This window comes from Lontra canadensis, unplaced genomic scaffold (genome assembly GCF_010015895.1).
Source record: "Lontra canadensis isolate GAN:19392208 unplaced genomic scaffold, GSC_riverotter_1.0 scaffold29, whole genome shotgun sequence".
Taxonomy (NCBI): domain Eukaryota; kingdom Metazoa; phylum Chordata; class Mammalia; order Carnivora; family Mustelidae; genus Lontra; species Lontra canadensis.
Genome location: NW_022631023.1, coordinates 15,234,191 through 15,248,985, shown reverse-complemented (window position 1 = coordinate 15,248,985; position 14,795 = coordinate 15,234,191). Strand labels below are relative to the sequence as shown.

At 37.9% G+C, this 14,795-nt stretch overlaps 1 protein-coding gene across 2 annotated transcripts; it reads right to left on the bottom strand.

Moving 5' to 3' along the window:
• Positions 1–630: 630 nt before the first annotated feature.
• Positions 631–14,560, bottom strand: CCT8 (chaperonin containing TCP1 subunit 8). 2 transcript variants are annotated; one of them, XM_032865463.1, is made up of 16 exons: positions 14,386–14,560; positions 11,640–11,730; positions 10,682–10,761; positions 9,246–9,395; positions 8,632–8,812; positions 8,460–8,521; positions 7,193–7,330; positions 6,133–6,311; positions 5,341–5,407; positions 5,174–5,261; positions 4,977–5,092; positions 4,208–4,279; positions 3,966–4,130; positions 3,535–3,654; positions 1,161–1,265; positions 631–853 (listed from the first exon to the last, which is right to left on the bottom strand). In XM_032865463.1, exons 1-15 carry the CDS (start codon positions 14,443–14,445, stop codon positions 1,173–1,175), a joined length of 1,662 nt encoding a protein of 553 aa, XP_032721354.1. In that variant the 5' UTR covers positions 14,446–14,560; the 3' UTR covers positions 631–853; positions 1,161–1,172. The 2 variants fall into 2 exon arrangements, with proteins under 2 accessions (XP_032721354.1, XP_032721355.1); XM_032865464.1 differs by lacking the exon at positions 1,161–1,265 and having other exon boundaries at positions 14,386–14,559.
• Between the last annotated feature and the right edge of the window lie 235 nt (positions 14,561–14,795).

Sequence of the window (14,795 nt, the reverse complement as noted above, 5' to 3'; positions counted from 1 at the left end):
TGCCAAAATATAAATTTTAATTTTCTTAAAATATAAAATTTCACTGTTACTAGGAGACCTTACATAACCAATACACATAATAGCACATGTACCATAAAAATCAGTTAACCTTTCATGTTATTTTTTCAAAACTCCATACTGATCTTAAGGAAAAATACCTACTTTATAAAAACTAACTTGCTTAATTTATCTGTATTAGCAGATAGATTTTCAGTTGCATTACAAATATCTTTATATTCTACTATGGACTGTGTTTTAAGTTAGGCATTACTAAAACAAGTTCTCTCAAGTCTTAGAATTCCCAGAGCAGAGCTGTGAAAAAAATTGAAATCCAGCAGTCTAGGGGACGACAGACTTCCTATAAAGGGACAGATAGTAAATATGGCTTTGTAGGCCATTTAGTCTCTATCACTACTTCTTTACTCTGCCATTTCCTTATAGAAAGCAGCCACAGACCATATGCAATTACACGAGCGTGGCTGTGTTCCAGACGGGCGGCAGGCCAGATGTATATTGGAACTGGCCCCTAAGTACTTAAGTGGCTTGCCTGAGGTTCCACAGCTAATTTCATTACCAAGGTTGAGACAAACAGATCATTTACATCCAAGAACAGTGCTCATCAGACAGTGAGGCTTTGATACCAACATGTTTATTGTATCATCCAGCCGAGGATATAAACACAAAACACTTCTTAATTTAAGGAAAATATAACATCAGGCAATTCCTAGACTACTACTACAAATGTAGTCTTCAACTATAGTAAAAACTAAGCCAGTCAGTCATTTTGGTCATCATCCCAGTCTTTCTTCCCACTTGGAGGTTTGGGCCCACCGGCTGGTTTTGCCATGATGATCTAAGAAAACAAAAACCACAAACACATTCTCATAAACTCTACCTTTAAAATGAAAAGAAAGAGTATTTTTATACTAGACTGATTCAAGATGAAACAATCCTCTCAATATAAGCCATCTGTTACACACTGCCTATGTGACACTACCACAGAGTTGTTAGCTTCCAGCAATGCTCTTGTGGACATTAACAGCAACAAATCCACACGTTAGTGAAGGGCATTCTGAGACATGCACTTCAGTAACTCAATAACCCTATGAACCAAATGAGAAAAATAACTGCATGCACTACTGTATAAATCTGTTTGGCACCTGATTTGCTATTTATATATGAAGTTCGTCTTGCCAGTCATCTTTATCCCAATCTCCTTGTGGTTTAGGAGCTTTAGGTCCACCTGCCAGTTTTGCCATTATAATCTAAATGGTTGGTACATAAATAATATATAAAAGTTCAACACTGAAATTTCATAGTACCTATAAAACCCATTCAAATGGCAGGAAGTGTGTATTCATAAACAATTATCCAAATATGTAGAGTTTTCTGCTAACTTAAAACCAAGAAGCCCCTTATTTGTCTAGAATGCACTAATCAAGTATGTTCCAAGTATGACCATCTAGCATTTTTATATAAAGGATTAATCTGGGAGAAAAAAAGAGGTAGTGGCAGCTTTGGCTCAAATTTGGAGAAGCTAAATTAAATTAGATGGCTTTCCTCAAAGTAGAACTCTCAAACTCTAATGTACATTCTGAATGTCTAAACTAAAAAGTATTCATTGCTTCCCAAATTTATAGGACTGAGAGACCTCTTTCTGTAGAACATCAAGGGGTTTGGCTGGTGTCTCAAGCAGCACAAACCGTAAAACATCTTCACAACCACTTCCAACAGATCAGCACCCCTTTTCAGAAGCTTCTACAGGAAATCTAAACTTTAAAATTCTTCATACAACATTTTATTAACTGAGGTTAAATTCAGACTGACTTAAAGGCATTATTAGGTACAGTTTAGAACCAGAGTAGAGCTTGATAAAACCAAACAATCCAGAACAGTTCTCAAACTACTAGTAGGCATCAGTCACTGAAGAGCTTATTTAAAACAGACTGCTGGGCCTCCTCCCGGAGTTTCTGATTCAGTGGGCCTGTTAGGGGCTCTGAGAATTTTTGTACTTTTAGCAAATTCTTAGGTGATCTTGATGCTGTTGGTTTAGGGACTATAATTTCAGAAAACACTGAACAAAGATGAATCCAGTCCTATGTTCTTCAGCACTTAAAATTCGATTCCCGAATATATACTACATATTATTTACAACAATCTTAAGGAATGTAAGTTCATTACAGTAGCAAACTGGTTACTGATAGATGGGTTCTTCAGGTATGTATTTGAAAAAAGGACACAGATACATAATGAACATCCCCCTCTACTAGAAAACAAAACACAGGCTTCCCAGTTTAAAACCAAAATTGTGAAGTATCTTTGTGATCCAGGTACTTGCATTATTGTATTACTGTCTCACTTGGGTAACTGACATTCAGGAAGTTCCTCAGTTAAGGAACTTCCACTATTAGAATTCCAGTTTACTTCATGCCTCCAATGTACTTAGCTTCTCCTGCTCCTGCTATTTTTAATGTAACTTTTAGAGCAACCATTTTCTTCGGCTTGCATTATAACTATTTGAGAACTCCAAAACCATATTATGCTGGAAACTACTTGATACAGATATAAATACACCCTATTAATAAATCCAGGACATGAACATTCAATCTGTTTATTTCCAATGAGCTGAAACTAGATATCCAGTTCCCTTTTTTGGTCGTCTCACGGACCACAAGTAGGAAAAAGTTCTTATTTTTACTGCAGCAGAATGTTTTAATCTCTTTTTCATTAATTTCTACTTATAACTTGCTTCTCCCCAGGTTCATCTGGCATGATTTTCACCTAATGGATTTTTATAACCATGCCCCTTCACAATTACAATTTTCTATTAAGTACTTGAAAAATAACTCATTGCTTAACAATTAGTTCTAGAACTCTCTAGGAAAATGGATTTCACTGTGTACCAGAAAACACCTTTTGAAAAACCTCTGAATTCAGGATTGTATCCGAACCTAGAATAGTCTTGATCGTTTTCCTCTTTGCCACAGTATCCTTCCCACCACCCCCTACAAAAAAAAAAAAGGCAGAAATACTATGATTTTTAACATTTTTCTTTTAGATCTTCAAAACTTAATTTGTCATAGCAAAAAATTCTATGCACCTAAGTCCTATCCTTTCCATGGACAACCAAAATTTCCATTTTCCTTAAAGCTGGTGGCACATGTGCTTCAGGGCTTCATGGACCCTTCCATGTTATGAAACAATGAACTCCCTTCTCCACCTTATTTGTAGAAATGGGTTTCTAGGCTAAAAAATATCTGAAAACTATGAACTTAAACTTGTTTTATCTGTTCCAGTTTAAGAGTGGCAAAAATTTCTTTCAGTGAAAGGATACTCACTGAAGCTGTAATATACTAAAAACAATTTAAAACTGTAATAGAAAACCCAAACTTTTTGGGGGGGGGCACTATTAACATATCTACAATGAAAAATAAAGGAATAGACCTTTGGCTAGAATAACCAGTTCTATCAAAATACACTACTGAACCATATGAAGATGAGTATTTTGAAAGATCAAAATTTCTTGTTACTCACCTGATCTACTCTGAGTACAGTGACGGCAGCATTCGTAGCCAGTTTGATAGCCCAGTATTTTCCCAAATAAGTGTCTAGAATACCAGCTTCCAACATGTCCTTTACAGCAGGAACTTCAGCCTGTCAACACAAAAACAATTTTCATTTTTTCACTTTAAATTGCTGAAAGTGAAAATGTGTTTAGGGCAGTAATAAAAACACACGGCTCCTTATGTAGGAAGCTGCCAGGTGAAAGTACTTCCCTACGCACACTATAAAACAAAGGTTATTTAAGGAAAACAATCAGACAAACTGTCAAAGCTTTTGTTAAGAAAATCATTTGTTTACAAATCAGAACATTTTCCAAATAACTTTACCTTTTAAACTTACTACTTCCATTTTTATGTTTTATATTTACCAAATAAGTTCATAGTGTTTGTTTTTTCAAATACCTCAATATCTAATCCAACATTCTTATTTCCTTCTTGATGTACTGCATAAAGTTTGGAGATGACTTCATTGGCCTTAACTCCAGAATTTTCTGCCAGTGCCCGGGGAATAGCTTCAAATGCCTCAGCGAACTTCTTAATGGCATACTGTTCAAGTCCAGGACATGTCTGAAACAAAAATGTGTTTAGCACTGTATTTTATTCAAGGACCATGAAAAAGTCAATTTATCCAGAGAACGCTATACCTCTCCATATGATGTGATCTGTTTGGCTAACTCGATTTCTGTTGCTCCACCTCCAGGAACAAGGCGTTTATCCTAGAATACATAGTAAAAAAAAAAAAATTACTAAGAAGCAATTCGTAATTTTCTAATCCTCTCAGATTAGAAGATTAGATTCTAAAATAGAGCTTTTAATCAAGCACTGTTACACAAATTCTAACGACAAATTTTATACAATGGAGTGATTTGGGCAAATTACTTTACAGTACATAGTGACTGGTATATGAAAAGGGAGAGGGGCGCCTGGGTGGCTCAGCGGGTTAAAGCCTCTGCCTTCAGCTTGGGTCATGATCCCAGGGTCCTGGGATCGAGCCCCACATCGGGCTCTCTGCTCATCAGGGAGCCTGCTTCTCCCTTTCTCTCTGCCTGCCTCTCTGCCTGTCAAATAAATAAATAAAATCTTAAAAAAAAAAAAAAAAAAAGGGAGAACCAAAGTTAATTGAACAGCATACAATACCTTACACCTGCATTTCAAAGGACACAGCACTAAGAATAATGCTTAAGCAACTAAAGGTACATTTAAAATAAAAAACCGTAAGCTAACTTTTTCAAACAGTTAAAAGTTACTTTGCATAACCATTTCAGAAAACTATATACTCATCAGCAATGAACACTTCAATCTTAAGTAAAAAAGGTACTTTGCTTTTACGTAAGCCATTCATTTTGAAATTCTCTGCCAACTATGTTTGAAGCTTTACAAAGTACTAAATTAAAGATTATTGCGAATACTGACCCTTGTGAGAACTTTGAAAGTATTAACACCATCATCTACTGCCCTTTCTATATCATCCATCAGATTGTCTGTGGAGCCTCGAAGCACTATGGTAGAAATGGCACCATCTTCCTTTTCTGTCAAGAAATTTAAATAGATTAATACAAGCAAATTAACGCCCTATACTTACATAAACGTACTTGACTATTTCTACATACCATGCTTAAAAACCACCACCTGTGTGTCTCCAACTTCTGAGAGGTAAACACTGTCACAATGTCCCATTTCTTCAAGGACAGGAGGAGTCTAAAAGAAAGCGACTGTTGTAATAAAAGTAATTCAAATAGGTTCAACTACATTTTATAATGTTGTCCAAAATACATACCAATCTAGGAAGAGCTGTAGCACCGACTGTTTTACATAGCCTTCTGAGATCCCATTTTGAATTCAACCTTAAAAAAAACCCGAAGACCTTAAGAGAAGTTTTAATTCGATCAGATAACATAACAAAATGCAGAGATGAAAGAGGGAAACTACACTGGTCCCCTAGTCACATTCTTGATTCTGAATTTAAGTTCAACAGGTCTGGACTACACAGTGCAATCCAGACATAGACGTATGTAGATGGCATTATTCTAGAATTGGGAGAGTTCAAGTCTCACTAGAATGTCAGGATTTATAGTCCTAAAACACTAAGGCAGGCCTGGTATATAGAGAACTTCTCCCTTACTCTGGCAATGGCATGAGTCCCGAGGAAGAGAAGAGATTTACACTGCATATCCGGTCAGGTGCTGGGAGGGGTGGGAATGGGTAGGTAAGTTGTCTCCTGTCCCCATAAATGGGTTTATGGGTTAGAAGTTACATTCCAGATCCCATATCTAGACTGTGTGCCCCAGGCTTGAGTCTGGTCTCTCAAATTGAGGCTTCTGCCTGGAAAGCTTTTTCTGTTCTCTCTTCAAATAGTATCTATTGATTGGTCCTTCAGCTCTCAGTATAAATACAAGTTTTCTCACAGGTGTTTCTTGTTCCTCTAGATCAAGTTAAATCCTATTATTTGATCCAATGTCTTCAACTTGCCCTTTTTTAACAGTCATGAATTCATGGTGTACTGAAGGTGTTTGGTGTTTCACCATCAAAAGGCTATTTACAATACATGTTAATAGAATGCAGCTCTCACCTCACCAACATGATATTGTACTTGTTTGCATAATGAAGAGCCATGTCTGCCACTTTGCCACCCGTTACGATGACATTTGCTCCAGTATCAGCTATTGCTTTAACTTGTGCATCCATGAGATTTTCTTCTCCCTTGCTAAAATTCATCAATTCTTCAGCCGTCTTTATCAATACCGTTCCCTAGCAAAACAAACAAGGACGCTCCTTAGAACCATTTTACTACTTTGGTGGTTGAAGTCACAGAGTAATATTGTACTAAATAAAGATGTGGAAAAAATATGAAAATAATTATACACGAGTTATGAAACAATATGAAGTGTGTACGAAACTCATAGAAACTCAGCTTACTACTAGAGCCCCCCACTCCTAAAACTGATGCATTTTGCTGTCCAACTTAACCAACAGGCACTTTGTTGGTTAAGTTGGGGAAACACTGTTATTCTAGATATGTTAGGCACGTGGTCTTGGCATTACTGTTAACAAACGTGAATTAATGTACCCAAAGCACTGTGTTGTGGTTCTTGAAGTTTTTCTCAACTTTTCTAAAATGACTCCCCCTGGCCCATCTATAACCTGTGACACTTTAAAAACCATTGAATCAGATTTTAAGAATTCTAGGGACAAAGATGGAAGTGACTTACAAACAAGAACTTCAAATCTTCCTAAGGTTTTTTTTTTTTTTTTTTTAAAAACAAACCTATCATTTTCATATATTAGCATGTTTTTGTTTCAGGATGCTACAGGATCTCAACTTCTAGATATATTAATGAAGAGCACACAGTACTCCCATTCCATGAGCATTTCACTTGCAAGAACCACAAGGAGTCAAGAGCTGTACATGAGAACATAAACTATACTGCTACCATTTCATATTTTAAACTTAGTATGCGAATTGGGTATCCAAAAAAGAATAGGAGTCTGATTCTAAGAAACAAATACAATCCTGGTCTTCAATAATTATGCAGTAGAGCAATCTTTTCCTGAAAATTTAAGAATCATAAAACATTAATCTGAAAATGCAATGTCAAATTTTTACCTTTAAGGTTTTGAAGTCTACATACCTTAGTTTCAGTTATCATGCCATCAAAAGGACAAGAGTACACTGCTATTTTGGCATTTTTGACAGATGTTACATCACCTTCGGTTTCCTTCTTAAAAACCATGCCATGTAATACTGAAGATGAACAGATGCCAGAGCCCTAAGATTGAATATAAAAATCATCAGTGATCTCATCAAAATAACATTAGGGCTCAGCTGCTGATTTGACATGTACCCAAAAGACCTGCTTCTAAATAAAGTAAGATATTAAGGCAGTGACTCTTGGAACTAAGGAATGGGGTGGTGGATAGAAAGCACATGAGTCTGCTGAAGGTAGAAATCACTGAAAATGAGCCACTGTTAAAGAAGGGGGTGGAGGCTGGGGCGCCTGGGTGGCTCAGTAGGTTAAAGCCTCTGCTTTTGGCTCAGTTTATGATCCCAGGGTCCTGGGATCGAGCCCCGCATCGGGCTCTTTGCTCGGCAGGGAGCCTGCTTCCCTTCCTCTCTCTCTGCCTGCCTTTCTGCCTACTTGTGATCTCTGTCAAATAAATAAAAAATAAAAATCTTAAAAAAAAAAAAAAAAAAAAAGAAGGGGGCGGAGGGTTTTCAGTGCACCAGGTGCAACCAAAGACAGAGAACAACTGCTCTGAGCCATTCATTCTCTCACTCACCTAATACTCGGTGCCAATGTAGCTGGCACAGCTGTTAGTACCAGGGACAGAAGAGGGAACAAAGCAAAGTTTCTGATCTTACAGGCTTACAATTCACTGGGGGAGGAGAGGGTAGTGCATGGAGTCAGAAAATGCACAACATCTATATAAATACACAACAGGTATATTTATATAAGCTAAACTCAAAATGAAATTCTAAATTTTCCTATAGGAAACACAATTTTTTAAATAAACAAATACTCTTAGTATTGCATTAAGATGTGAATTCTAATATTGTATTGAACTTCATCTCATTTAAAATTAGCTTCTAAGTTTATTATTTTAATTCAGCACACATTTAGAACATAAGACATATTAATATTTTGTTTATACACTGTTCTCAATCTTCAACTTGTCATGGAAAGATAAAATGTAAAGTTTTACAAGGAGATAATACATCAACACCCTTGAAAAATTTAACCTACGAATATAAAAAGTTACAAATGATAGCTCAAAAGGCACAAAGTCCTAAATGCGCAAAACCTGGAGTAAAATTTAGATTTGGATCAACATATTTTTTTCTTTCTGCAAAATGTAACTGACCTTTGTAGACAACACTGATGCATTTTCTAAACTTACCAGAATCTTACAAACTCTGATGTTATCAACATTGAAATGGCCAGAATCAGGAAAAATAGACACTGTTAAGAAAATGAGACATATCAAAAGATATTTTGGAACAACAGACAAAATATCTTACTTTCATTAAGACATTTTTATTTTGGAGCTTTTCATTTACCAATATACTCACCACATGCTTGAGCAATAAGCTTGGCCAGAAATACTTCATTACCGTATTGTTTACTCATTATGGAGGTATGAAGCAGAGAGGATACTTCATCAACATCCCGAAGATTTTTTGCAGAACAACATACTAAATCAGGAAGAATCTCATGGGCTTTTCTGCAGGCTATTTCATAACCTTCTATGACCTTAAAGAGCAAAAACATTTCCTTAAAAGATGTAATTTTGACATGACTTTATAAAGCACAGATTATTTTGGTAACCCAAGAAATACGGGTATTGGTTTTCCAAATAAAATGGCAAAGTATACTTTCAGAATAAGCATTCATGGCATAGCCTACTCATCAAGAGTTTAGGCTTTTGTGATGGCCTAAATTTGAATGCTAACTGCCACTTACAGATTTTTCTAAGTTAAATTTCCCTTTCCTCATCTAAAATAAAATAGAACTTTAACAGGCCAGACTCACAGGTTTCTTATAAGAATAGGATAAGATACTACAAGTAAGGCATGTGTGCTCCAAGAGGTGGCGCAAGTAAACTGTTACTACAATGATGATTCTTACAGTGTGTGTATACAAGGGCACAAATTAAATAGGAGTACGTTATAAAATTCACACTTGCCTCTGAAACTGACAGGCCAATTCTCAGAAGCTCTTCAGCTAGTTCCAGAAGGGCTCCAGCAAATACCAGAACAAAGTTCGTGCCATCTCCAACCTCTTGTTCTTGCATGTGAGAGGCCATTACAATCATTTTTGCAGCAGGATGCTGCACCTGGTAGAAAGGATTTGAATTTAAACATTGAAACATTTGATCCTTAAGCAACACAAAATTTTTCAGTTCCATTCCCTCTTAAATTAAGACTCCAATCTCCCCATGGGCTAGGTAGCTCCACTCAATCATACTGCTACATATTACTTATAGTGTAGTCACAAGAAGACAATCCAAATCCCTCTGAGACTATCAGCACAAATGCATCACAACAAATGAAAACAACCTAAAACTGCACCTTCCTTTGATGGTCAGTCATCCAGTACAGATGTCTCTGCACGTAAGATTCAGGAAATTACATGCATATTTGAGAGAGAGCATGAGCATGTGTGCACGTACAAGTGGGGGAGGGACAGAAGAAGAGGGAAAGAATCCTCAAAAGACTCCCTGATGAGCTGAGAGCCCTATGCGGGGCTCAATCCCTAGACTCTTGAGATCAAGACTTGAGTTGAAATCAAGAGTTGTACACTTAACTGACTGAGCCACCCATGCTCCCCATCATTAGTTTTATTAAGGCAATGTTCCCATCATCCCTGAATAACTCCTGAGACCATCTTACTGTCCAACATTAACAATCACAATGACTAGTCCTTCCGTAAACATCTTATGGAATTAAGTTTGTTTTGTTCACCATATTATTTTAAAAATGCATTGTTATTTAAGCAAGTAGAGAAATGTTAACATACTTACAGTTTCATCTGAAAAGATTAAGCTCTAATGCTCTAAGAAAGAAGTTCAAGAAAATTCCTTGAAGTTGAAAATATCTTTCAGCTACAAAGCAGCTAGCTGAAGAATGGCTCTCTGATGTTCAGGTGCCAGACCTTTCTCACAACCTTGCCAGCAGTTACCTATTCTATAGACTCTAACATCAAAACCGTAGGTGAACAAAGCAAAATGCCACCAACTTTTATTTTCACAAAGCCAAAGAAATAGTTTGTATTTTTTTTTTAAATCACTGTTTTAAGTACTAGCGATTTCTGCATTATGGAATAATTCACTTCAGTGTCCTACTCTATAGAATGAGACAACATACTCAACTTAATAGGATTATTAGCAAATATACTTTTATCACAACAAATTCTCCATAAATTAATAACTTGTGAGGTTTTTAAATCAAGTGGTGAGATGTTAAAACTAAAAAAGACTCCATAATTAAGAAAATCAATATAATAAACTTTGAAGTTGGGGCAAAAAAGTTCCTTATTACCTTAAGAGATTTTTCCTATGTCAATCTATACTTAATTTTTGACATCACCAAAACATTTCTTGGCTTCAAAGAAATAACTTACTTCTAGCTCTCTTAAAATAGTGGCTGCATCATTTGTCACAAACAACTTCTCCAGGTGGTTGATAACCATTTTGTTCATTCCTGAAAGAAAGAAAAGGAAAAAAAAAAAAAAAAAGAAAAAGGGATGAAAAAAGTTAGAAAAAGAAATTCATTATCACTCAAATCTTTCTCCAAACACCCCAAAAAACCTAGTCAAGAAATATAAGCTTGTATCTATTTCTTAAAATAACTATAAAAATTTGACATGTATTATTTACTCTTTAAAACTATGTTAGCCTAAGGGCACTTGGGTGGCTCGGTCATTAAGCGTCAGTCTGCCTTTGTCTTAAGTCATGTTCCCAGGGTCTTGGGCTCCCTGCTCAGAATGAAGCATGCTTCTCCCTCTCCCACTCCCCATGCTTGTGTTCCCTCTTGCTGTCTCTTGTCAAATGAATAAGCAAATAGAATCTTAAAAAGTAAAACAAAAAAAAACTATGAGCCTAAACGTACTCCCATAGTATTCCTGTCCTTTCTAACCTCCTACTGTTTATTAGGGAGGCTATCTTCTCATATTTTTGTTTAATAAATGTAAATTACATTAACATGTAGAAAGACCAAAATAATCTACTTAAAAATATAGTTTTATTGCTTTCCATATATGTGTATCAATTAAATTCAGCTGATGGTAGGAGGCAAGAGAGAACTTTCTCCCTTACATTAGGTATCCTCTCAATAGTGAAGGCACCATAATTTTTCTATCATCGTAATGACAAAAAGTAACACTGATTCCTATTTTTCTAAAGAGATCTGAGTTGCTGGTTAAAAATTGAAAACACTACACTGGTGGCAATGAACTACGAAATTACTTCTGTATGGTGGCTAGAACGCAGTTTATGTATAATATTCTTAGAATAAGTTTGAAGAAGCAAGTACGCAAAATTCGATCACTGCATCTTTTAAAACATGAATTTGGAAATTACCATTTGGTCCATATGCTGTACGAGTTGTTTGGGCAAGCTCCTTGCAAGCCTGAATGTTCCTGTACACAGCCTCTTCTAATCCAGAAAAATGCTATAGAACAAAAACAAAAACAAAACCTCCTTCTAGTTAGAAGAGTGAAACACAAGGTTTTTCTTCATCTTAAAATGGGGATAATTATAATAGTATTACATATAGGACTGCTTAAAGAATAATCAAGCAAGGCTTATGTGAGGAAAGCATGGTGTTTGGTATTCATAAATGGTTCATAAATTTGCTCACTGGTTGAATAAACTGACATTTTTAGGGACCACAGGTACCCACTTACACATCAAAACATAAAATGTATGGTTTCTTTTTTAAAAATGTAGTGAAAAGTGCAGGAAAGAACACTGTGACTGATCAGTGAATGCAGATGAGGTATTTCAGGTAAAAATGCCTTTTCAGAGCTTATCATTACTTTTTGACTAAATATGAAAACATGGTATGAATACTTTTCTGATTGTGTTAGGGATCTGAGCATTAGAAAACCAGCAGTTTTCTGTTTTTTGGGAATTTCCACTTAACATACCTGCCCCCAAATGTTTATATGGACTTCTGAGTGCTTCTGTGAACTGGAACACAATTCTAATGCATCCATGTTGAAAAATTGCTGAATTGCTCACAATGTGAAAACTCTCAAACTTTACACTGGATTTCAATTAGAACTGGGATTTACTTACGGCCTCAGATGGGTTTCATGAGCCTCCTGTTTGTTCAGTGAGCATTTTTCTAGAGTTGCTATGCTCAATTTAGTAGTCATTAACCACATGCAGTTTAAATAATTAACATTAAAAATTCAGTTTCTCAATCCGTTCAGGTGTCCAGCAGACACATGTGGCTAGTGGATACTGTATTAGACAGAACTGATACACTGCTTCTCACCTTTCGGCTAAGATCAAGCAGACAGAACTGCTACAGAACATTTCCTTCATCATGGGTAGTTCTAGGAGACAGTTGTGCTCCGGAGCACAAGGTGTAGCTTTTATAATATTCATAAAAGGAATGTGATCTGCACAAGGTTAGTAACTGTTGCTTTAGAAGCACTGTCTTCAGAGTCAAGAGCTGAACTCTTCCAAGAGCATTTAGTCTGATCTGGCTTAACTGCTGGCTTCTTCCCCTCACCCATTCTGAGGAACAGCCATGTGATCACAAATCAGATTCCATCAATGGTCTTCCCTCACTCCTAGGATAAAATGTAAACCCTTCCTCCGGGCTAAAAGGTCCTACATGTTCTGGTCCTTAACTACAGGTTCTTTAAGTTCATCTCTCTCACCATTCTTGCGTTCCCTTAATGAGGTTCAACCCCATCACGTTTCTTACCGTTTTCTTTAACAGGTCAAAACTCACTTCATCTTTAGGGACTTTGTACCTACAGGTTTCTCAGCCTGGAACACTGCCCTGTTTAATCTTGGCTGGTCCCTTCTGTCACTTGGTACTGAGCTAAGAGTTCTTCCTTGAACATCTTATTTATTTGTTCTATCTACCCATGACCCTTCATTTTTTGTGCGGGGAGGGCCGACTTTCTTACTTCCTGCCATTCCCTACTACAGTACTTTCTAACGAATCTTTTGTCATTGCTATTTTTTTTTTTACAATACTTTCTTTTATCAGTACCTGAAACTATCCTTACTTGTCTCAAAAGAATAAAAACTATGAAAAATCTTCAGTCTCATTTTTTAGAATAGTCAATGTCATTACCAGCAAAGCTGTTTTACTAGTATTTACAACGAACCCTGACATTCCATATACTCATGTTATCCCAAGTGTATTCTGCCATCAAGAACCTAGTTCCCCAACACTGTTACTGTAAACTGAACCACAATGATCTGTATTTCTTTAATCAGGTACAGGAAATTTGGCAGACAAAAAAGGAAGACTTCGAATACAAGAGTCAAACTTATTGGTAGTATATGAAGATATTTTAAAGAACTTATGCTTTTGAAATAATGTTCCTGATCTGACCACAAAACAAAAAGTCTTAATTAGTCCAGGGCGACCCTTATACTTACAGTAAGTCAGACAATTACACCTCAAAGGTACCACCATCCTTTTCTTAATTTAGAGACGAAAGCAAGAGCTGAGGGCAGGTTTTACATCAAACCAGCTAATCTAAGTTGGGCCCAGAACCCAACCGGATTGAGGGTAACGTTTTTTCCCACCATAACGAACTACTGCAAGCGAACCGAGGAGCCCTCCCTCTATCCCTCACGGAAGGAAAACTGTCCAGAACTGGCCCGGGTCCCCCTCCTCTCCTCAGATGACTGATCCCACTCCCTGAACTGTGTCAGTCGGCTTCGCGGTTCCCGAAGCATTTCACTTACGTTATTCGACTTCACCCTCAAAACACCCTTTACCCGCGGAGACCCGAATGAGCCCCGTTTTAGGGATGGAAGAAAACGCATCAGCGGTTTTCCGCTTGCCCGCCTAGAAAGCACAGGACGCGAATCCTGCGGCCTTGCCTCTCTCTCGCCGCCTCTACCCCTTCGACCATTCCCAGGGAAGGGAATGAACGAAAATGCCCGTGGGTCTCGGAGGCCAAGCCTCCCCCCTCCCCCCAGAACACCTCCCTTTCTGGAATCTTCCTTTTCTCCGACCGCTGTGCTCGCGGAGCACACCCAGACTGTTAGCAGGCCCCTCTCCTTCGCTCCGGCCGCCGCAGCGCTACGGCAACTCTCCTACCTCACTCCCTCTTCCTCCATGCCTTACCTTCGCCCCCTCCTTGAGCATCTGGGCAAAGCCCGGGGCCTTGGGGACGTGAAGCGCCATGGCCTCTGCAGGTAGCCTTTCACGCGCTCGCTCAGAAGATCCCAGAGGAAGCGAGGGGCACGCAAAGCCTCCTGGGGACGCAGCGTGCGGTGACCTCACGCTCCTCCTTTCTCTCCAACTGGACCCGCCTCTTCTCTAGCATCCCGATCTGAAGCCTCGCGAGAAAAAACAGCGTCTGCAGCCAGAACTGAGTTGACGATCCTCGATCACGTCGATCGATTGGGCCGATCGCAGAGCGCGCCCTCGATTTTCCTGGTAGCGCGCTGGCTCCGGGGTGTTAAACCCCTTGCTGAGGCTCCAAGGTCGGGACGTTTGGTTTTTGCCATATTTGACCTGGAACCCACTCCTTT